Source organism: Ovis aries, chromosome 9 (assembly GCF_016772045.2).
Source record: "Ovis aries strain OAR_USU_Benz2616 breed Rambouillet chromosome 9, ARS-UI_Ramb_v3.0, whole genome shotgun sequence".
NCBI lineage: Eukaryota > Metazoa > Chordata > Mammalia > Artiodactyla > Bovidae > Ovis > Ovis aries.
In genome coordinates, this window is record NC_056062.1 from 36,869,231 (window position 1) to 36,892,924 (window position 23,694).

Genomic DNA, 23,694 nt, shown 5'->3' on the forward strand with positions numbered 1-23,694 from the left:
AGACTACAGTATAAAATTTCTTACATTTCACTGATGAAATAAATTATGTGCATCATAGTAGTCCTGACATTTTGATTAGGCTATATATAGCTAATCTCCAAAGTACATATTAATTCTCAAAACAGTGATCATCAATTTTAATTCATTATAACTCTCTTGATCATTTATAGTGTTAAGGGAAAAATAATGAAGAGACTACTATATCTGTACATGATGCTTTGCTGTCTCATAATTTCCTGATGTTTTATAACAACCAAATGATAAAATATTGATATCCAACAAAATAACTAAAAATAATTTAAATGGTATATCTTCCAGAAATTGTGTGCCTTCTTACACTAACTTAAAATTGTTATAAAAGTTCTTTTGTTGCTCACGATACTTATTTTCTTTAAATCAAAAGGTTCTAAAACACGCAAAGAATCAGGAAAATAATACTTATAATTAGAAGAAAAAATAAACCAGTGGAAAAGACCCAGAAGTGACAGTGTTGATGGAATTATCAGATAAAACTTTAAAAGAGACATTATGTTCGAAAATGATACATGAGTAAAATGAGGAGACAGATGGAAACTGTAAAAAATAACCATCAGGGAACTTTAGAGCTAAAAATCACACAGAATAAAAAATTCTCTGGGTAGACTTAACAATGGATTAGATACTGCAGGAGTAATAACTCTTGCAAGGGCAATAACTGCAAAGGCAACAGAAATGAAATGGGAGAAGGACTTCCCTGGTGGTCCAGTGGCTAAAACTCTACTCAACACAGGGAGCCTGGATTCGACCCCTGGTCAGAGAACTAGATCCCACATGCCACAGCCAAAGAACTTATATGCAATAACTAAGACCCAGTGCAACCAAATTAACTAATTAAAAAAGAGAGAGACAGAAATGAAATGGGAGACATGACAATATGTGGAAATTGAAGCACAGGGAGAAAAAGACTGAAAAAATAATGAACAGAATCTGTGTGGTCCTGGGCAATAGTAAACAATCTAATGTAATAGTTGTTTAGTCGCTAAGTCATGTTTTGTGACCCTGTGGACTGTAGCCCTCCAGACTCCTCTGTTCATCAGATTTCCCAGGTGAGAAAAGTAATTGCAACCTCCAGGAGACTGTAGCCCCCTTCTTGGAGGGCTGAATATGATTTGAAGAAATAATGAGCATAAATTTTTCAAAAGCATCCCATCACACATCCAAGAATTAGACCATTACACCTTATACAGGATAAAGAGAAAGACCCCACCAAGTCACATCACCATCAAACGAAATACAATTCCATGATGGAGAAAGCATGTCTTTTTTTTTTTTTTTTTTTCATGGAAAAAGCAGATTGCATATAGATTCAAACATGCTGAATCTCAGTGAAAGATAGGCATTTTGAAGTATCAGTCCAGAATCTAGGAAAGATTCAAACTGGGGGTTCGTCAGTCTGTATGCAGTGGAGAAAGATGTAGAATAAAACCTCCACCCCTCCACGATCCACTGAGATTCTCCCCGTCCACCTCCATTTTTCCCTTGAAAAACTGCCATGGCTGAGCAGAATCTTCAGGGTTGGTCTCAGAACAAGAGTCCCTTCTCCCCAGCTTGCTAGTTTTTCGGATCAAAGCAGCTTTCCCTTTTACTGACACTTGCCTCTTGAACGACTGATTTTTGAGTGGTGAGCATCTGAACCTAAGTTCAGTAACAGGCATAGCAACAGAAATACCAGAAATGACCTGTAACACTCCACGAAATGAAAATGTGCTGTGAAGATCACTAGCAACCATGAAAGCACCTGATGTTTTTTGGTTAGATGTCTTCAATTTGAAGTGGATGCCAGGGATTTACATTTCATTTCTACAGTGATTTAACCAAAAAAAGAAAAAAAGAAAATGAGGGGGAGGAGTGTTGCTAGATAAACAAAGCACACCCTTCATTCACTGTCCTTTCCTGAGCCAACCACTTACAATATTAAATGCAATTATTAAGGTATATTGACAGAATATCTAATATGAACTCAATACTACAAATGTCTGTGTAAAATCACGTGTCTCAGAATTCTAAAAAGTGTCTAGAAGTCTTTTGTTCCTTTCAGTATTCAAACAGGTATTGTCTTCCTCTTATATATAATTGTAGCCTAGTGAGACCAGCTGGGCGTGGAAGGAGTGGTAGAGAACTCCCAAACAGGCACCACTCAGAAATTCCCAGCTGCGATGGGGCTTACCCATTGGAGAGCAAGCCCAGACATCGCCCAGACCCTGCAGCTTCTGCACTCAGCTTTGTCAGATGGGAAAAGCCAATCTGCAGATCTAATATTTTTTTCAAGAAATCCTAGGGAAACTTAACAAGCAAAATTTCCAAAAAATCATACTTTTGAGAAAAGTCATGCTTTTCAGAAAAACATAAAAGCATTTTGAAGGTGTTGATTTTTTTAAGTGCAGCTATAGAAATTAAAATAATGTAACAAAAAGCAGCTAGAGAGTCAAGCAGTTTGCCAGTGATGGAATGAAGGGGCCTGCCCTCCCTCAAGCCTGATTTAATAATTTCTTTCTTCCAAAGAAACCGGATTAAAAACAAACATCTCAAAGCGGGTGGATTACATCATTTTATCACTGACAAGACTTGAGGAAAACAAGCATCCTGGTTATCTTTCTCATTAGATTTTTCCTATTACTACATTTCTACCATTTTGTTCTTCTTTAGCTCTTTCTATCCTCCCTTCACCTTACTTAAAAAAATCTTAACATAATTGAGAGTTTTGCCAGAGGTATGTTTGTCATGTACACCCATTTTCAAATAGATGATTTTTTGGCAAATGGTGACACAGAAGAGATTGTCACATAAAATTAAGCACTCAGACAGAAAGCAGGAGAGTTGTTACCAGGAGTGGGGGATGGTGTGTGCCTGTCAGTGGGTAGAGGTTTCTATTTGGGATGAACAGGTTCTTCAAATGGATAGTGATGATAGTTGTGTGTGTTAGTCGCTCAGTCATGTCTGACTCTGCGATCCCCTGGACTGTAGCCCACTAGGCTCCTCTGTCCCTGGAATTTTCCAGGCAAGAATACTGGAGTGGGTTGCCATTCCTTTCTCCAGGGGATCTTCCTGACCCAGGGATCGAACCTGCATCTCCTGCATTGAGGGCAGATTCTTTACCATCTGAGCCACTAGGGATTGTAAATGTAAACACTACTCATTGTACACTTTAAAACGGTTGAAATGGTAAATCCGTTATATATATATTTTACCACAGTCAAAACTTTTTAAAAGACGAGAAAAAAAAAAGTAAAAGCAGCACACCATCTTTCAGACAGGACCAATTTATTCAGAAAATTCAAATTTCAGTTTGGCAAAGGATATCCAGGGACAGAGTTTGGGATAATCATTTCATTCAGAGGCAGCTACATTTTCTAGAGCTAACTGGCCATGGGGTAGTATTGGAAGGCAAGAAAACAAAACTTTAAAAAATAACTTAGGGTGTGTGGGTGATAAACACAAATATCTGCAGAGGAAACCAACCAACCAAGCAGCTTACACAACTGAGGCATGAGAAACACTGATGCTAATAGAAATCCTTTATTCCATTTAGTTTGACACACATGAAGCACCTAATTTTTTCCAGATACTGGGCTAGCTGCTGGGGTCGAGGTGGAAATAAAAAAATCATCAAGATGTAATCCCTGTTCTTAAAAAGTTTACAACAACCCATGTAAAAATGAGGGCAACAAGGAAGGTACCAGAAAACTGCTCAAAAAAACTGGGAGGAGGAGGGCTTACCTCTACTTCTCAGTAGAGGCTGAAGCCAGGACCCTCTTAAATTAGGTGATGTGGGTGAGGCAGAGGTTGCATGCTGAGTAAGGAGAACTCTGGCGTTGAAGCATGTCTTGGCAACAGGAATGGTCTCGCTCCTCCCCAGCCTTCCATGTGTGAGGGAAAGGGGTATTCAAAGGTAGGCAGTTTTATTTTAACCCCTCTCATCATTAGCCCCCTATAAGAGATTGATAAGGAAGTGAAAAAGTATTTAAGAAAAAAACAACACATCCAATTTGGAAGAGACAGGACATAGACAAGATATACCATTTCATTGTTATAATGTAAACTCAACTGCTTATCCAGTAACTTAAGTAAAACCACTGAAGGGGGGGAAAAATCCCTCTGGCAGCACCACAGTTCATTATGGAAGAATGCTGTCTCTCCTGTTAAGACTATGAAGCTAGCTTTGGCTACTGCCAACAGTGGATGCAAGAGTACAAGGGACACTGAAGTCCATATTTTACACATAAATTAACGCCAATAAACAACTCCACCATAACTGAACACAGATGATGAAGACGGCTTGGAAGAGATAATTTGGGAAGAGAGGTGAAGTCTCTGAAGGCTAGCTGATCTAAAAATGACTTGGGATGCTGTATCTCCTACTTAATACAAGAGGAGCAAGTGAGTAACAGTCAACTATGTGTATAACATACATCCTCAAAAGAATTCTAATACAACATACTACTAACCGAACATCACAGTTTCTGCTTTTGCAATTTACACAAATTACCTGAATGTTAATAATTTAGGGAACCCTTACAAACACAGTATACACGTTATGATATTATGCATCACCCTTAACTTATGAAAGTTTGATTTTATATTATCTCAAAGGAAAACTAGTATTTATAAATCTCATTTTCCCACATAATTCATTACTCATTTTAAAAAATAATTTTTAAAAAAGTGGCTTTCGTCTAAGTCTTTATCAATGCTAAATTAGAATGCAAACACCTGCCTAGCTTTGATAAAATTAAAAACAAGCAAGAAAACAAGTTTTATGACCAGCACCTCCTAAAACCAAAATCCTCCTTTTGAAGCATAAAGTTCAATTCTTCTTGCCTTCTTAGTAAATGTTAATCCAAACCCTCCCCAATCTAGGAACTGTTCTGGTTGGTTACATCACAAACATACAGTATTTTTTTAACATTAAGAAATTTCTGATGTGGTATGAAAAATAAACAGCTAGCTTTTAAAATCAAAGTGACTCGGAGTTCTAGAACAAATATAATAGCACACTAAAACAGTTTAAAAGTAAAATTAAAAATTAAAATCTATCATGGTCTTATTAATTCAAATTAAAAACCAAAGGATTATGTATCATTTCAGACATATACATCAAGATGCCAGTTCTTATAAAAAAGTACTTCAGTTGTAAATGCTAGATTATGTAAAAATAACTTTATATCAATTTTATTCAACTTTAATGATTTTCCCCAACTCTAATATTAAAAACATGAAAAGAACTTAAATTTTAATGGCAAAAGTTACTGTTTTCCCCATCTACTAAAAAAAATTTGTTTTCCCTTATTAACATACAATGCCCTATTGTTAAGGCACAACTTTTTTTTAGAATAAAAGTGAAACCATCAATTTATTTTATACAACAGTTACAAGGCAGACGTTTTTAGGCATATGCTAAAAACAAATAAGTCTTAAATTAAACCAAATCATTGCTTCTATTCACAACCAATCGACACACAGCCAAGGTGAGTGAGTGGTTGTGGCTAGATTCTAAACAGTTCCCGTTTTAAACCTGCTTAAGATTGTCTCCAGAAAGCTATTTTCAAGCTGTTGTCAAGGAGAGGCAAGTCGGGTACTTTCTTTTCTGAGGAATAGGGAGGGGGTGGCATGCCAGCTTTCTTTACTTACGTTGGGCAATGGAAGACAATCATCACCTGCAAAGCCTGAGTCAAATCCGATTTCTGAATTAGACACCCTGAGACAGGGCAAGGGCTTGCCTGGCACCCCCCTTCCCCCAGGCCTTTCCTCCTCCCACTCTTTCCTCAGCCACCGCCAGGACTCAATCTGCACAATATTGAAAGGAAGCACCCAGCAAACAGGAAGAATCTGCTTTAACTGCTACTTAAAGCACACAAACCACATGAAGCTTGTTACTTCATTATATGGCCATAAACAACTCAATATTTAGAATCAAAGGAAAACACTAAAATTGGGGAAAGGGGACAACTGAATAACAAAGATAAATAGGACCCGTCTTGTAGGTCCTTACGATCCCAACTGAAGCAGGGATCAATTATGAAAACTAATAGAGATAGCAAGCTTTCTCCAGCAGGTAACGCGCTTGTATTTTCTGCACTTTCATTCTTTGAAGGACGGGTCAGAAAGGCTTAAGACAGAAGCCTTGGGTTATTCTTGACAGTTACTCTGTGGTTTTAAAGGTGACTTTCCTTTACTTTTTGAGGAGTCTTTGAAAAGTAATAGTCAACTTGGGCTCTGTCAGTATTAATCTCTCCCACTGGAATTCTAGTCTCAGTTCTGCCCTAAGATTTCAGCAGCCAATCACAGAGACACAGGTCTATGAGAGAATTTCAGGGTTAAGTGTTGGGGAAGGGTATATTGGTTAACAAAGAGAAGCAGAAATAAGATAACATATATTAACAAGTTAGGGAGACATGGAACAAGGTGGAGAGAAAAAGGGGCAGAGGAAGGCGACAGCTGATGGATCTTAAGGTTATTGGTGCTATTTTTACTAACTGATGCAGAAAACTCAATTTTAATGGAAAACTGTCCTCTAAATAAGGGCAAAGACGAGGGAAAGGGAGATCAGGTGTTGGGTAGGTGAGAGTCACTAAGAGTAAACATTTTAGAAATACTTGTATTTATGGGAGATATCATCTGTCTCACACAAGGTTTTCTCACTGGTGTGTCCTGGCACAATGTCCTACATAAATAAAATAAATACTGTTCTTTGAACTTACATTAGTTCTGTAATGTATACTGACTTTTAGAAACAAAACGTTTTAAAATGAACTTCTTATAAAAGCACTTAAAACCATTAGTACTATGCTATACTCAACAAATCGCAAAAATAATGCATTTGTCAGCCAGCATCCTAGTTTTTGCACGTGACACAAGCTCTCCACAAAGTCATTATCTATGTGTGGCTTAATAAAATTAAAAACTAAGGCCAAAACACCATGCCTGCTAATATGAACTAGTCCCATTTCCTAATACGCTAGTCTCTTTCCCCGAAGTTTGACACATCACAATTAGAACACACACTTATACCACAGGACTCTGGAAATAGCATATGCTTCTGCCATCTCTCCTGAGGAAAAAGATTTCTTCATCTCATTGCAAAGTAAAAAGATGAAGCCTCTAAAACTTGGCTCAGAATTCCTAAAAGTCCTGGTTAAATACCAGGTATTTCAACTACTAAAACTTGTAATGAATTCTGATGAATAAAACCCTAGCTATTGAGGCCCACTGCCCTGCAGGACTAAAGACTGGGTAAAGGTAATGTGTGTGTCACACTCGGGCCAATTCCCCAACGAGGAGTGAGGACCTCAGACAGCATAATCTGCAAGCCTAAAGTTGTAAGCACATTCCACCAGGTGAGGACGCCTGCCCTGCCTTCGGTCAAGTTTATCTCCAAGACAAGAAAATAAACGGAAAATTGATCAAGGGTTAAAAACTGATCTAGGGTTAAAGAGAGAGAGAGAGAGAGAAGAAGAAAAAAGGAAGCCATGAAACCCTAAGAAATCCCTCTCCTTATCAGTGTGTTATGGAACAAAATCATGGCAAGGTCATGTGAAATGATGGTACTGTTGAGGTGAAGTTTCTGATCACGCTGAGAGAAATCAAGACATCGCAATGAGAGATGGCTCACAAAACAAAGCTTGAATTACAGTGATACTGCAAATATGTCACAACCTTTTCCAATCAGATTGTGCACACCTGAATAGGAAAAAAATTCATCAAAAAGTTCAATCTTCATTTTTTTAACCCAAAGGGAAATACAAAGTATCTCAGGTTACTACTTTGAGAGCTTGGTTAGATTAGATCCATTTATTAATGGCAAAAGCCACCTTAACTCACTCTTGATAATGAGGGAATCTCTACAGACACGGCAAATTTTTTAAAAAGTACTAAAACAAGGTTTTTAAAAATAATGAAGGCTGGTTCAATTCATGTAACTTCAAATAACTTTCAGTTAATAACAGAATAACATTATATTTTCATAATGCCTTATAGCATATTTTACCCCTAATGAGAAAAAGTACCAAAATTCTAACGTTAAACCCTGAAACCTTAATCTAAACCTCAGACGTTAAAGATTAAATGCGGGTCAGGAGGGAAAGGACAGAACCATGCGCCATCCACAGGGCAAGTGAAACTGATCAGCAAGATGGCAGAAATGTTGAACCCATAGGTACAAACACACGTCTCTTTATAAAAACAAACCAAAACAAAACAGAATATACACACACACAGAAATTACAATGCAACCGTCATATTCTCTACTAGCTGGTGAACCTGTTATTAAAATTTCAAAGAAAAAAAAATTTGAGCTTTTTCTATTTTAATCCATAAGAAATATTCAGTAACAGAGAATCTGTTGCATATTAATGAATTTGCAGCTTCTTGTGCTTTCTATCTGAATTGGGGGAAAAACCCCCAATTATTTTATTTTCAATGAGATACAACTGTATAGTAGTATTAAATACCTACATAAAACAATCCTTTCTTCAGCCCAATTCTATATGAAAGTATTAACAAACTGAAGATTCATGATACTGTGTGAAAATGGTGACTCATAACAATGTAGACTCAGCTATAGATTTTAATTCACAAATATATATATATGCGCCTTGTGTATGACAACCGTACGAAAATAGTCTCAAAAATAAAGACAATACTTGAGACATGAAGCAACCCATTCTCCCTGATCCTGCATCCTATTACAGGGAAAAGAAGTCTCAGATGCTTCATAAATACTTTACAAAGTTCGGGATGGCCTAAACCATGCATAGTCTCCACTGCTACTTTGAAGCCTCAGCACGTCAGGCCGACCGTTCAGCTCTGGGGGGGCTGTGACCTGTCGTCATCTTGGCTTACTTATGTCCTGTCTTCTCCAGATCCGGGAGCTTTCTGACCAGAGCCTGGTGGTTCATCCTGATGCTGGCCAGGAGCCCCCCTTCAATGCCGTCAGAACCAGTATAGCTAATTTCTTCACCACTCAGGGTGGTCATGTGCCCCCCGAGGGCTTTCAAGATGGCGTTGCCAGCACAGATATCCCACTTTTTGATGTATGTCACATGGATATATAGGTCAGCTTTTTCTTGACTCTTATCAGGCACATCCAAGAGTGCTAAAACTTTATAACCTGCAAGATAAACACAGGATTTAGGTTATTATCTGGAAGAGAGGAAGAAAGGCTCGTACTGTCTTGAGGATGTTGTTGACACCAGCACAGGGTATGCAGGAGCTCTCTACACTACCTCTGCAGCTGCTAAGTCTAAACTTATTTTTAAAAGTAGTTTTTTTAAAGTCACAGTACAGATGTTAAACCCAAATGATCAAAACATACCGTAAAGTATGCAAAGTAGTTTATTAATAAGCTATTCTCAAGTATAAATAAACATACACCTATACTTTTTAAAATTTAAATCTACTTTGTGGTTGGCTTCTGAGGTGATACCTTCAATATGAGCTGTTTGCTATGGACTATACACTGAAGCTAAACACCCCCAGGTCTCCCTGGAGTGTCTAGGAAGAATGGATTAGAAAGGAGAAAGCACAAGATAATGTTACTACCCTAAGTCTTTTGTGTAATGAGGCAGAATTTTAAAAATAAAATAATAAAACAAACTCAGAAGAAACTGGGTCAAAAACCTATTTTATCCTATTCCTATTGGGAATTTTGCATATCACCTTTCCTGATCAACCTGACAGTCTATAAAAAAAAACAATGAAACCATGTTTAGAAAAACATGTATAGGTCAGCAGTAAACTAAAACTGTTAGGCTTAAAAGTTAAAAGCATTACTTTTCTATTACTGTGCTGAAAAAGGTTTTCAAACACAAATGTTTCCTACTATGTTTCGCAATTTATTTGAATTAGAACACTTCTGTCATAGCAAACAGCATTCAAAACAGAGTGGGCTAATCCAGGTATGGCCTGGTTTCACACAGCCCTAAAGCTATGGGTGTTTTCTGTATTTTTCAAGAGTGGCTAAAAAAAAAATCTAGTAACAGCAGCCATTAGCCGTTCTAATAACATTAAACGATGGCTCCTGCCAGCCCCTGCTCGATACAGGGTTGTGATGGCTGGATCCTTCTTTCCCTCCTTGCGATGGTTACAGCTATACTAACAGCACAATCACTTCAAAGTCAGATCACATACAACAACCACTGGTGTCAGGAAAAGACCTGCATATATTCCAGGATCAGAAACCACTGCTGTGAGACTGTTTCCATTGTGAGACTGTACCCAGGAGGCAGGTGTGCCCGAAATCCCGCTCTCGAAATAACCAAGTAGGAGACCAAGCCTGTCCTAAAAGCCCCAGTGTCCACTCCCACTTCTTCCCAAGGACCGGATACCAATGAGCCTCCTGACGTGGGCATGGCCACGCAGGGCACAGGGTAGGGCCCACACGGAGCAGGAACATACCAGCACCACCCGCTGGGATGATCGTAGTCTGGTTTCCGAAAGTCTGAAGAGCAACCTGTTTGACCATTCCTGAATGTGAGCGAGACACGACAATCCTTGGGGTCTTCTCATTGTAAGAAGTGCGGGCTTTCACATTTGCCCCACCGTCTACCATCGCCCAGGCTGGAAAGCAAATGTAATAGCCAGTAATGGCACCAAGGCTTTTTAAAACCAACATACCAGGGGTGACTGGAAAACAATTCTTCCCAAGAATTCTTTTATCTCCAAACAGGGAGCTTTGGTTTTCGGAGTACAAGGGTCATATGTTTATTTTTTACAAGAGGCCATATTCAGAACTACAAGGGGCGATGCAACCCAGCCCAACCAGAAAAGCGACTAGCAGGTCCTTGCTGAGGAACATCCCGGCTCCAGAGCTCCCTGCAGGGCCACTGTGGGGTCTTCACTGGCCCACACTGAAATTCAACTTCCCCACCTCCTGCCCTCCCTCCCACAAATCTGACTCCAAGAGCTTTCTCCAGTAAACATCCTGCAGATAATAATCACAAGAAAATAATAATCAGAAGAACCCAAAGGGCAGGATCTTCCGTGATAAGTGACCTGATCTCAACGAGTCAACGTCATGGGGAAAAAGGGGACTGGAGGCTGATCTAACTTAACATAAGTGACCTAACAATCAAAAGAAATGCTTGTCACTTGACTGGACTGTGGTCTCAGTTAACAGGTTGTAAAATCCACTTCTTGAACAACTGGGGGAAATGTGACTATTGGATAAAATTGTTAATTTTATTATTAACAGTACTGTTCTTGTTTAGAAATATGTTCTTTTTAGAGATGAATACTGAAATATATGTAGTAGAAGGTCATGATCTTTGTGATCATCTCTAAAATACATAGAAAATGAATGAATAAATAAAAGCAAATTTTTAAAAATATCATCAACTGTTAAATCTAAAGTACATGAAAAGTCATTATCACTTTTTGAAATTATTCATAATAAAAGTGAAATAAGAAAAGAGAAACAAAAAAATCCTCTAAATTCTTTTTAGAAATGATCAAAAAACACATGATTGTATCAAGAAGTGAATTTGCAATGCTGTATCTCTAGAGGTCAGTATTGTGTAAGAGAATAAAGAGAGTACATCTCAGTAGATAATACCAGAATAATTTTAGATAAGAATTACTAATTTAATACTAAAAATATATATTTCAGATCACATAAACTCAATGCATTCAATCATAACATTTATATGGACAAAATTATTTCAAACACCTTAAAACATAGTTAGGTATTTAAATAAACATATGTGAATGATGATGATAAGGTAGTAGTGATAAGCTAAAAGAACAGTTAACAGAATGTGTTCAACACTCGATCTGTAAGATGCCAATAGAAAGTCCGGTAGGAAATAACAAGTGGCTGGTACTTTGCTCCAAAGACTTCAGACACTACAACTTCTTTCTACTAGCTACAGATTTCCACTGAGTGGATCGACTGTGTCCACGTTTATACATCACTTCAGTAAAATGTGTACTATTCAAGCATCTCTTACTTCTAAGAATGTCACTCAATGAATTAATTCTAATTGAATCTGGTAAGATTTTGATCAGCTCTGTTCTAACTGCTGCCAGCAATAATAATACCTAGCTTCCACTATAGTCAAGTATAGCTACATTCTAGTAAATACATAATACTTGGCAGTTTGTACTCAACAACATCAATATGCAGTCTGGATCTGAACATCACTCCCCAAAGAGGGCACAAGCCAAACAAACCTTTGATGATCCAGGAAAGGAAGGTCACTCGCACCTAATTAAGAGCATATTGATTCTTTTGCACTGTTTGCTGACTAGTAAAAGCACCTTATATTACTAAGCCTATGGTTGGGGGTGGAGGTGGGGTATAGATTATATATTTTGATGGAATAAAGGTTTTTAAAAAATTGACATTTTATTATCCCCATTCTCCCTCCTAACATGAACAGATATGGAAACCAGGACGTATCTGCCTCTCTGGTATCAATTTGCTCTGCGTTTTCTTTATTGTAGTTCTAATTCTCTTTGGGCTAAGGCCACTTCACAGAAGATCCCAGAATGCACATGACCTCACGTGAAAGAGCCCAAGACCGTATCCCCAGCAACAGCATGATGGAAACAGAGAGGACCGCAGCTGCTGGGCATCCACACCCAACTGCATTCCCTACACACTAAGGATCACTTGTCTTCATTTAACAGTTTCCATCCTCTAAACAAGTTCAGAAAGCTATGCTTTGTCATACGTTACTAGTACCAACACTAAAATCCTCACTGTATCCAGTGAAGGGTGAGGTGGGGCTGACTCTAATAATTGTTGAATCACAGTTGAAATTTCCACAGGACCGTCAATAATACAGGAAATGATTTAATAACATTAATTTTTAGAAACTTTAGTATATTTCTTACCTGTATATTCAGAAAATGGTTTATGTATTACTCCTAGCACAGGTTTACCATTTACAGCCACACACACCATAGTAGTAACATACTTCCGAAGATCCTCTACAAGAAAAAAAAAAACCAACCATCCAATAACAACAATTATTAAAATAATGTTAGGATTGAATATGAAAATTGAGTCTCAAGCACTCAAAAAAGACCCAAGGGGTGTACTCACTAAGTATTGTCACAATTATATCAGCAAATCAATTTCAGTCCAGGAAAAACCATTTATAAAGGAACTTCTCAATAGTCCATGCTTCTATTATCTATTTCTGCAAACTTTTGTTTTAGAATTTGTTACTACTAGATACACACGTCTAGTGCCTTCTCCCTGTTCTCCGAATAGTTATCCACTGAGTGTCTATTTTGGGTCAATTTCCGTGCTTAAGCACAAGAATACAAAGGAGAAAAAAAGAAGAAGCCCCCACACTCAGAGAATGTACCATTTAGTTGGACAAATACATAACCCATCAATTTTTACATACCAAGAGAATAAAGAAAAGACAGAAATTATATAACCTCTGGGTAAGATATAAGGCCTGAAGAAAATCCACAGAAATGAAACAGGAGCTAGAACTGGATGAGAAGGACAGAAATAGGAGGTGGGGGAAGTAACTGATCTTGCCACTTACTTTCCCTGGGTGCCTAGGATTTACTATTTTTAATTCTAGGACTAGATGTGTATGCAATAAAATCTAAATTCCCAACATCACAAGTCAATCATGTATTGTTTATATAAATAAATACCTCAACAATGCACACCTCAATATACAAATCAATATATAAATATGCACTTCAATAAACAGGTGTCCAACAGAAACCATTTTGTTGTTGTGACTGCCAGAAACTTCCCTTCACTGAAGAATAGTGACACAGTGAGCCACGGTCACTGAGAGGAGGATGCCATGATACAGCGGTCAGAAAAGGTTGACAATAACTAACTGATCCACTCCAGGAGTTTCAGAGCACAGTGCTTTAATCCAGCTCTCTTAAATCTAACTGGACAAGTTGTGTCCATCTGGAAAAAATATTCACCACCAGGAATATAGCACCTGCCCTTGTTCTGGTTCTCTAATACATAAAGGCAATATCTAGTCTGAGATCAATTTTAATTGAAAAGTCACCAGTGTATTCCTGTGTGGCATCCAGTGGGTCAATCCAGACCGTGACGCTCTCTGCTGGCACCTCCTGGGGAGTGGCTATTTCCTTTAGGATGTCCTCAGGAATCTTCCGATCCCATAAGATCACCTCTTGATCAGCTGCATCCACATGTTCCTCTGTATTGATCTGCATCAATGGTTGAGAATGGTTGACAGTTTAAAAGGTTTTAAAGAAAAAAAAATCACTACCTGGAAAAAGCACAATAGAGAAAAACAATTTAGATAAAATCCCCCAAATTGAAAGCAGATAAATTAGTACTTTTATTTCAAGGAAATTCTTTGCCAATGAAAATATATAAGAAATCCCAGATATGTCGTCTTCCAGTGCTTTCCAACTGAATATTCGAACTTAGCTTGTTGTGTAAGCAGGACAGAGAATCTAGAAAAATACAGAAAGAAACTAAGCATCAAAGAAACAAGCTATTTAAAGCTTAAAGATATTTAGGGAAAGAAATACATTAAAAAATGTGACAATGGACTGACAATATTATGGAAAACTGAACACAACAGTTAGAGAAAAGTGATAATGGATTTAAAAATAGGCCTTCAAAACAATGATAAAGACATCAATTCTCCCATCTGCAAACTGTAGATTTAAAGCAACTTCAATCAAAATCCCTAAAAGTTTTCGTTTTTTTCAATCTCGTCTTAGAAATGGAACAAGCCACCTGGGGAAGGACAGAAAAAAAAAGAAAAAATATATATGTATGTAAACGTCATGGTTGGGTGACTTTCCTTGACATATTTTGGCTTTTTCCCCAGCGTCACTGAGGTATAATTGACAAAACTGAATGTATTTAAAGTGCACAGCACGACGAGATGATATACGTGCACACTGTGGAGTAAGTACCACAATTAATTAATGTATCTACCACTTTATATATTTCCTTTTTTTATTTTGTGGTGAAAACACATAAGATCTACTCTTAAAGCAAGTTTCATGTATATAATACAGTAATGTAAAACCACAGTCACCTTGCTGTACATTAGATCCTCAGAACTTACTCATCTTAGTTATAAATGAAAGTTCATACACCTGACCAACATCTCACCTTTCACCCCTTTCCCTGGAATATGGTAACCACCATTCTACTGTTTCTACAAGTTTGACTTAAAAAAAAAAAGATTCCACATATAAGTGATACCATATAGTGTTTTTCTTTGTCTGGTATATTTCTCTTAGCATAACACCTTCCAAGTCCATCTATGTTGTCCCAAATGGCAGGATGTCCTTCTGTTTAAAGCCTGAATAACACTCCATTTTACATGTATCATTTTTTTTTCTTTTTCATGTATCATATTTTTAAAAAATTAATTTATACATAGATGGACACTTACCTTGGCCTAGCTAAAGGTTTGTCAATTTTACTTTTTGAAAAAACCCAGAAGTCTGTATTGCTGGGAGTGCTCATAGGCCACTTCGGGGATTTAGAGGTGGAGGGGGCTGCAGGTAAGGAGTCAGTGGCTGTGGCAAGCTTCCTGACGGCATTTATGAAGAGGTTAATAGCAGCCCTCTGATGAGTTCTGAGTCCTGACTTAGGTGCTCCCATGACCCTTCCAACCCTCAGACATGCAGACCACCTCAGTAATCCAGGTGAGGCGAGAAACAATGAGGCCTCCTCAACAGTTTGCCAGGTGTACATGCACACACTCTTGTGGGTGGAATCAGTCTGAGGGGTCTCACCTGGCACTGAGCTGTACTACCTTGACAGAGGGGCAACGCAAGAAAAGTCAAAATATTCCTCTGACTCTCCTCAATGCACTTTTGGAGTTTTTTTGCCCCAGCAGTGTGTTGAAACATCTCTGCTGTACTCCCGGACTTCCATAAAGGAACTCTTGTCCCTGGGAGACTGCCAAAATCAATAAATCAATGTTCTGTGAGGGACTGACAGCAGAGAATTCCACTTCTGCCACCCTGCAGATGTTACCAGAAAGCATTTTGGCTACACAGTTCAGTTCAGTTCAGTTCAGTCGCTCAGTCGTGTCCGACTCTTTGCGACCCCATGAATTGCAGCATGCCAGGCCTCCCTGTCCATCACCAACTCCCGGAGTTCACCGAAACTCATGTCCATTAAGTCGGTGATGCCATCCAGCCATCTCATCCTCGGTCGTCCCCTTCTCCTCCTGCCCCCAATCCCTCCCAGCATCAGAGTCTTTTCCAATGAGTCAACTCTTCGCATGAGGTGGCCCAAGTATCAGAGTTTCAGCTTTAGCATCAGTCCTTCCAAAGAACATCCAGGACTGATCTCCTTCAGAATGGACTGGTTGGATCTCCTGGCAGTCCAAGGGACTCTCAAGTCTTCTCCAACACCACAGTTCAAAAGAATCAATTCTTTGGTGCTCAGCTTTCTTTACAGTTGAACTCTCACATTCATACATGGCTACTGGAAAAACCATAGCCTTGACTAGATGGACCTTTGTTGGCAAAGTAATGTCTCTGCTTTCGAATATGCTATCTAGATTGGTCATAACTTTCCTTCCAAGGAGTAAGTGTCTTTTAATTTCATGGCTGCAGTCACCACCTGCAGTGTTTTGGAGCCCACATCTTAATGCCAACGCTAGGCCACCTTGGATGATGCAAAAACCACAGAATAAACTTAAAACAACAGATGTGACTCTGGGAAAAGAGAAGCAGTTCGTGTCTTAATCACTACTTTTGTTGTTGTTCAGTGCTCAGTCATGTCCAACTATTTTCGACTCCATGGACTGCAGCACCCCAGGCTTCCCTATCCTTCACCATCTCCCGGAACTTGCTCAAACTCATGTCCATTGAGTCAGTGATGTCATCCAACCATTTCATCCTCTGTCAACCCCTTCTCCTCCTGCCTTCAATCTTTCCCAGCATCTTGATCACTACAGTTTCACAAAAATAGTAGTGCCAAGTCTGAGTGGCAACCACTGTGCCTTATGATTAAGATCTCTGCCTAGAGTTCATCAGCTTCTTCATATTCTTTCAACTGACTATGTGCTAAAAATTTACATAAGTGTGCTTGACAAAATCTTCACTGAGAGTCAGGTTAGGGAGAAACAGAGTAAGTGAGTAAAAGCACAATTACCTGACCTGCTTTTGCACAAGAGCTATTTGTTACCTGCTACTACCATGACACACCAACAAATTTAAGAAACCACTCCCACCATTGTAAACGGCCTTACCAACTCAAACCCTTTCCAGGCTCCACCAGCTAGTTAAGCCCTAGAAATTCTACCTCCCAATTCTAAATAACGGTCATTGTGCTTCCCTGGTGGCTCATATGGTAAAGTGTTTGCTCGCAATGCAGGAGACCTGGGTTCGATCCCTGGGTTGAGAAGATCCCCTGGAGAAGGAAATGGCAACCCATTCCAGTATTCTTGCCTGGAGAATCCCACGGACAAAGGACCCTGGCAGTCTACAGTCCATTGCGTCGCAAAGAGTCGGACACAACTGAGTGACTTCACTTTCTCTCTATAGTAAGAAAATTCTAGTTTGAACCCTCTGTCTCTCACTTGGATTTCAAAAATAGCCTCGACTGCTCTTGCCTCCAACTGTGCATTCACTGATGCATTCATTCATTCAATAATGATTTAATGACTACATATCCTAAACTGCTTTGGGCAATGGGATATAATAATGAACAAAACAGACCAATTATTGCCTTTAAGAGGCTTTCCTTCTCAACCAGGCAACCTGCTGTCTTCCTAAATCAGATGGTGTTGCTCCCTGCTAAAACCTTCCAATGACACTCACAATGACCTTTGCATAACGGCTGCCAAGGGCTGCTGACCTGAGTCTGAGGACTGCAGGGGAAACACTGACCGGAACTGCCCACTCTGGCCAGACACCAATGTAACCATTTGCATGAGTTATTTTACAACAGTAGGTCCCATGAGGAACAGGAAACTAACAAGCCTCCATCAACTGAAGAATCTGGGAAAGGTTAAAAGGAAATGCCACATGTCTTACCAACTTCCCAGGATCTCAGGGTCCTGATTTCTTATTCTTCAATTCCCTGGTGAGGGCTAAGACACAGGCAGTAGTGATGAGAGTAGAAAGTGGATGGATTCTTGCTGGAATCCATCTTGGTTGAGTAATGCCTGCGCCACCAGGAAGGACCCTGAGCCAGAATGATTGGACAGAGACAATCCAGAAAGTAGTCTCATCACCATAAAACCCAAGACTGTGAGATATGCGGCAGACCAGTACTCCTTAGTTTCTTTAACCTCTTGCTCTCCACCTGGGTGGCACCCTTCCCAATAAAGTCTCTTGCTTTGTCAGCCAAAAAAAAAAAAAAAAAAAAAACAAAACAAAAACCCACACCTTCCAAAGGTTTCTCATTACATAGAGATAAAATCCAGACTCTTAAAAGTACATCCAGGATGATATGGCTCCAGTACCCTTACTCTATTTGTCCCTTATTTACTCCATCCCAGACTCACTTGTCTTCAGGGAATTGTACCTGTACTCTCCTGTTCATACACCCTTCCTCAAACCTCTGCATGGTGGCCTGCCTGCTTGTCATCGTTCAGTTCTGGGCCCACATGAAAGTGCCTCAGAGTGGCCTTCCCTGACAAACACGGCCAGAGCAGGACCCCACCCCACAATGCCAGCACTCTTCCCAAGTGATCTTATTTATTCTTTCTTCAAAGCCCTTGTTAGTATCTGAAATCAACATGTTTGCACATTTGTCATCTACCTTGACCCACTAGAACGTAAGTTCTGTAAGTTTAAGGTCAGCTTCCTTCATTACTACAGCTCTGTTCTCACTGCCCAAACCAGGGCCTGGCACAGCAGATGCTAAATAAATACTTCGTGATTGACAGGACTAGTTTTCATCAATGTAGTTTCATTTCTTCCCTGTAAACTTTCTACTCAATCTACTCTCATCACCCATTACTGGCTGGGTCTCAGTCTTCACTAGGGAACTGGAGAATAAGAAATCAAGACCCTAAAATACAGTAAATGCCATTCATATGACAGTTCAGTTACTCTGAGACCAAAGAAACTTTGGGTCAATGCCTTAAGAAGGTAGTATTTACCGTATTTCTCCACAAATCATTACATCCTAATAAGCGTTTAGATACAATGCTTCACACTGTGCTTTCAGTAGGCATTCAACAACTATTTTCTAAATGGATACACAGGGTTCTCCAGCTGTCTTTTTTCTCCTTCCATCCGACAGAAGCCTTTTACTGTCAACTGCTACCTCTCAAATATATTCCTACAAATAATTAAACATACTCCTGTGTCTCACACCTTAAAAACAAACATGAAACAAAAATCCATAAAACCTGCTCTTGGCTTGAATGGAACACTCTAGCCAAGTTGCTTAGAGCCCAACTTCTTGTCTTTACTTAGTGTCTCTATTCTCTATTTCCTTACTTCCTATCTTCTTCTGCTTCCTTACCATCAAGCCATCAAGAGAACTTTCACAGAATTTACTATGACCTACAAAAAGAACCATTATTAGGAGTATGTGGTCTATCATCACACTGCCTGAGTTCATTCCAGCTCCTCATTTTACTCGGTAGGTGACTTACCTAGGCTAGTCACTTCATCTTTCTGAGCTGCAGTTACCTTATTGCTAAAAGTGGATGATAAACATATCTCGCTATTAGGTTTTTTGGGTGAATCAATTAAATACTCGGGGTAGTGCTTAACCCAGAGCAAGCACTTAATAAAAGCCGGCTGCTATTACTCTTACTAAATGACTGTTTTCAGTTTTTTGTGATCCTCGGTCCCCAGGCCCTGATCTTCCCTTCCACACTTCTCAAGTCTGTCCTCCTTTTCCAGCAATTACTCCTGCTGAGAGAGAAGAGTCTAGCTCTCATCTCTGAGGTCAAGGATAGTACAGACCCAAGCTAGGAGTATCATGCTTTATCATCAAATAAATCACTGCCAAAAAGTTTTGACAAGTCAAGGACAGTTGCTGCTGCTAAGTCACTTCAGTCGTGTCTGACTCTGTGCGACCCCATAGACAGCAGCCCACCAGGCTCCCCCGTCCCTGGGATTCTCCAGGCAAGAACACCGGAGTGGGTTGCCATTTCCTTCTCCAATGCATTAAAGTGAAAAGTGAAAGTGAAGTCACTCAGCTGCGTCCGACTCTTGGTGACCCCATGGACTGCAGCCTACCAGGCTCCTCCATCTATGGGATTTTCCATGTAAGAGTACTGGAGTGGAGTGCCACCCTGTACTTTAAACCAAAACTATAAAGCTAAATGTGCTCCGTGGCTGCAAATCCATTCCAAAAAAACTATCTTCAGCCTTCATTTTCATCATTATCCAGAAGGATACAATGAGAGACAATGCCACATAAATGGCTGCAGTTATTTTTATTTCTACACTGAAATCAGAATTGCCAGTGAGTTTAGGAAGAGGAGAAAGGCTGCCATGAGGACTCTCCCAAGATCCCAAACGAGAAAGGCTAAAGACCAAAAGGAATCAAGAGGTCCTAGGTCAAACTTTTGAGTTTTCTTAGATTGTGCACTGCTTTAGAGTGGGGATTCTCAACCTGAACACCAACTGAAAATCAGGCCAGATCATTCTTTATGAAGGGGGAATGTCCCCTGCATTCACGAGACTTTTCCCTCTACCTACTAGATGACTCCAGAGTGCTGCCTCCCGTTGTGACAACCTCAAATCTCCAGACACTGCTACATGTCCCCTTGGGACAAAAATGTCCCCAGTTCAGAGTAAGCGACATCTGCAGTATCTTGTTACTAAGGAGTGAACAGTAGACAGGAGGGCTCAAGCCTCTGACTCCATTTGTACAGGGCATCAGGATAAAAAGAGGATCTGTGGCTTCTCAATGCTAATTTTCACCACCTAAACTAAGTGGTATTCAACTTAAGATCTTCACTGAAAAATTTCAGACGAGGCTTCAAAAATAACTCGACATTTAAGACTGTACTTCTGGGTACTGAAGGAAGAGAAAGAAGAAAGGAAAGAATCTAGGACTGAGTCACTACCTAGACATCTACATCTGGTCTCTAGTCTAACATACTGACAAAAGGAGACAGCTCATCATGATACCATCCTACTCTGATTTCGTCTAAATGAACATAACTTCCTCTATTCCAATCACCAACCGAGTAGAACACAAAAGAAGGACCTGTAAACATTCAATCACAAGAAAACAAAGCTATTTTACATAAAGGCAGACTTCAACATCTGTAAAAAGCTTAGTTTTTCTGTTTAACAAAATGCAGCTCATCACTCTTGGCAGCAATTCCCTTAGCGTTTGTTAATAAGAGAGAAAACAAATGCAGAATCCTGTGGAAGTTACCCACAGGATAAAAGTTTTGTTAGAGGTGGGGTGGGATGGAATTCACATTTGAACATACATGTACATATGGCTATACATTTTCAATATTTAAGAATATTTTTGTACTGACCTTTCTTAAAAAAAGTCAACTCTACTGTTTTATTTCACTATTATTGCTTTCAAACTTTTACAATTTTACATTTTCCCAAGGAGATCATAGTTTAGGTTCTAAATGGCCTCCCTAAGGTAGTTCTAAAGGTACTTCATATAAACTGTGAAGCGGAGTGTCATGAGTCTCAGGGCTCCCATTTGGAAGGTGGGCAAAATAAATTTTACTTCTTAAAGTTGCTGTGAGGACCAAGTCAAGTCTTATGTAGCAAGGACTATACTAGCTAAAATAGTAATCAATCAATGATTACTATTACTGTTGTTATAACTGTTTACACCAACTTTTCTGAAACTCCTGTTTTCCCCACAAACTCTAAACACCATGTGCTTCTGATATGAAATGAAAAAGAAATTTTACAAGCACATCTTATATCAAGATGCAAACACAAGGTAAGTATCATTTGTGATGGTAAAGTGCCAAAGGACAAAAGAAAAACATGAAACATTCTGTTTTGTTAGAGAACTATCATGTCAATTACATCTGGTATGCAGCAGCTCATGATATGAAAGCCAAAGTTCCTTCCAGCTACAAAAAGAAAGTTTAAAAAGGAAAGGAAAAAAAGAAGAAGAAAGAAAGAAAAAGGAATAACAGGAAAGACTGGAGAGAGGGTTATACAAGATAATTCTACAATGACAATACTCTCTTACAAGAACAACAGTAAAAGGTCAGATCTTCCCCCAAAGCGGTGGTTTACATTTCACTGTTTATCTAATTAATGAAATTCAACTGCAAACAATTTTTCTTCCCCTTGCCAAAACCCACTGTTAGGTGAGTTAGGAAGTACACTCAGGAAGTACCACTACACTATGTGAGCTCTTCCTTTGGATTGTAATACATTTTTAAGTTTTATGCATTCAGCAGCAGCTGCCCTGAAATGATGAAGTTTAAAGGTATTAACAACAAATCCGAAATGTCTGGATTTCCCTAAGAAAATGTCAATTTCTTCCCCAAGAAACGTTCTTCAATTCTCATTCTTTGGAGTAAATATGGGCTAGAAGGGTGAAGTCAAGTTGCTGAGAATCATACTCCCAAACACTTCCTTGAAGGGCCCCTTAAATATATGCCATCAAGATGGTCCCGATGAGTCCACAGCTAAGGTAAACCGTGGTCACACCAGTCACAAATGCCCTGCATGCTAACAGCTCTGCAGCAAGTCAGACGTCTACAGTTCCAGGTCTTCAGCTGGCTCCTGACAGGTCCACCAGAAAACGTGTATCGACCCTTCCAACAACTAAACGCAATAAAGATAGAGGGCCTCGGTGATTCTAGCCAAAAGAGCCGGGGGCAGGGAGTGAAGTTAACTTTGTTAGCCTTCGAATATCAGGGATTCCAGACCCCAGAGCTCCAGATCCCCGGTGCCCAGAGGACGCGCACACCAGAGGAGGAGCCAGAAGGGCCGAGCCGACGACCCGCGACCTCCCCCAGCTCTTCCACCAACTCTTCAGTGTGACCTTGAATACCTCAACTTGTGCGTCTCCATCCCCAGATCCGCCCAATCGGAGCCAGAGCCCGACCGCCCCGGGCTGTCGGAGAGGTCCAGGCGTCCCGGCCCGCGCCCACCCGGCCCGCCCGGCGCCCACCTGCACGCTGGGGAAGGCGGTCTTGAGCAGGTAGAACATCTTGCGGTTGGACAACACGTCCCCACTGGTCATCTTGTCGTCCGCCCCTTCGCGCGTCTTCCCCTTGGACTTCTCGTGGAGGACGTTGCTCTCGCGTACGCGCCGCACCTCCTCGCCGCCGCGCACCGCCGCCAGCACCGACACGGCCAGCATCTCGCGCAGGTCCACCGTGCCCCCGTCGGCCGAGGCCGCGGGCCCCGCCGCCCCGCCGCCCGGCTCGCCGCCCAGGCCGAAGAGGCTGAAGCGGCCGGCCAGGAAGCCCGAGTAGAGGTGGTAGAGCACGCCGAGCCCCAGCAGGCAGAACACGGCCACCCCCAGCGGGGACAGGCGGATGCCCATAGGCGCCATGGCGGGAGGCCGGGCGCTCGGGGCGGTGGCCCTCACAGGCCTCCCCGCGCTCCCGAACCGGGCGCCGCGCGGTCTATACCGGCGCCAGCTCCCCGGAGCCCGCGCGCCCCATCGCTCCCTCCCGGGAAAGACCGAGCCGCGTGGAGAAACCCCCCGCGGCCGTTCCGAGGGCCCGACTCCCCCGGGACAGCTCACTCCCCTCTGCTTAGCCGGCCGGCGGGTCTAGCTTCCACGTTAGCCAACGGCCGCGAGGT

General features: G+C 40.5%; 1 protein-coding gene across 1 annotated transcript; it reads right to left on the reverse strand.

Moving 5' to 3' along the window:
• Positions 1–3,283: 3,283 nt before the first annotated feature.
• Positions 3,284–23,694, reverse strand: BPNT2 (3'(2'), 5'-bisphosphate nucleotidase 2). The gene is made up of 5 exons (XM_004011964.5): positions 23,054–23,694; positions 14,031–14,193; positions 12,871–12,966; positions 10,432–10,593; positions 3,284–9,145 (listed from the first exon to the last, which is right to left on the reverse strand). The coding sequence occupies exons 1-5, from the start codon at positions 23,438–23,440 to the stop codon at positions 8,874–8,876; spliced, it is 1,080 nt and encodes a 359-aa protein (XP_004012013.3). The 5' UTR covers positions 23,441–23,694; the 3' UTR covers positions 3,284–8,873.

Excerpts from the sequence above, each read along its gene's own strand:
- BPNT2 (XM_004011964.5), bottom strand. The coding sequence starts at position 23,440 with ATGGCGCCTATGGGCATCCGCCTGTCCCCGCTGGGGGTGGCCGTGTTC. Across the intron at positions 12,967-14,030 it reads TGCCACACAGGAATACACTG|AGGATCTTCGGAAGTATGTT; the intron begins GTGACTTTTCAA and ends TTTTTCTTGTAG. Across the intron at positions 10,594-12,870 it reads ACCATTTTCTGAATATACAG|CCTGGGCGATGGTAGACGGT; the intron begins GTAAGAAATATA and ends TTTGCTTTCCAG.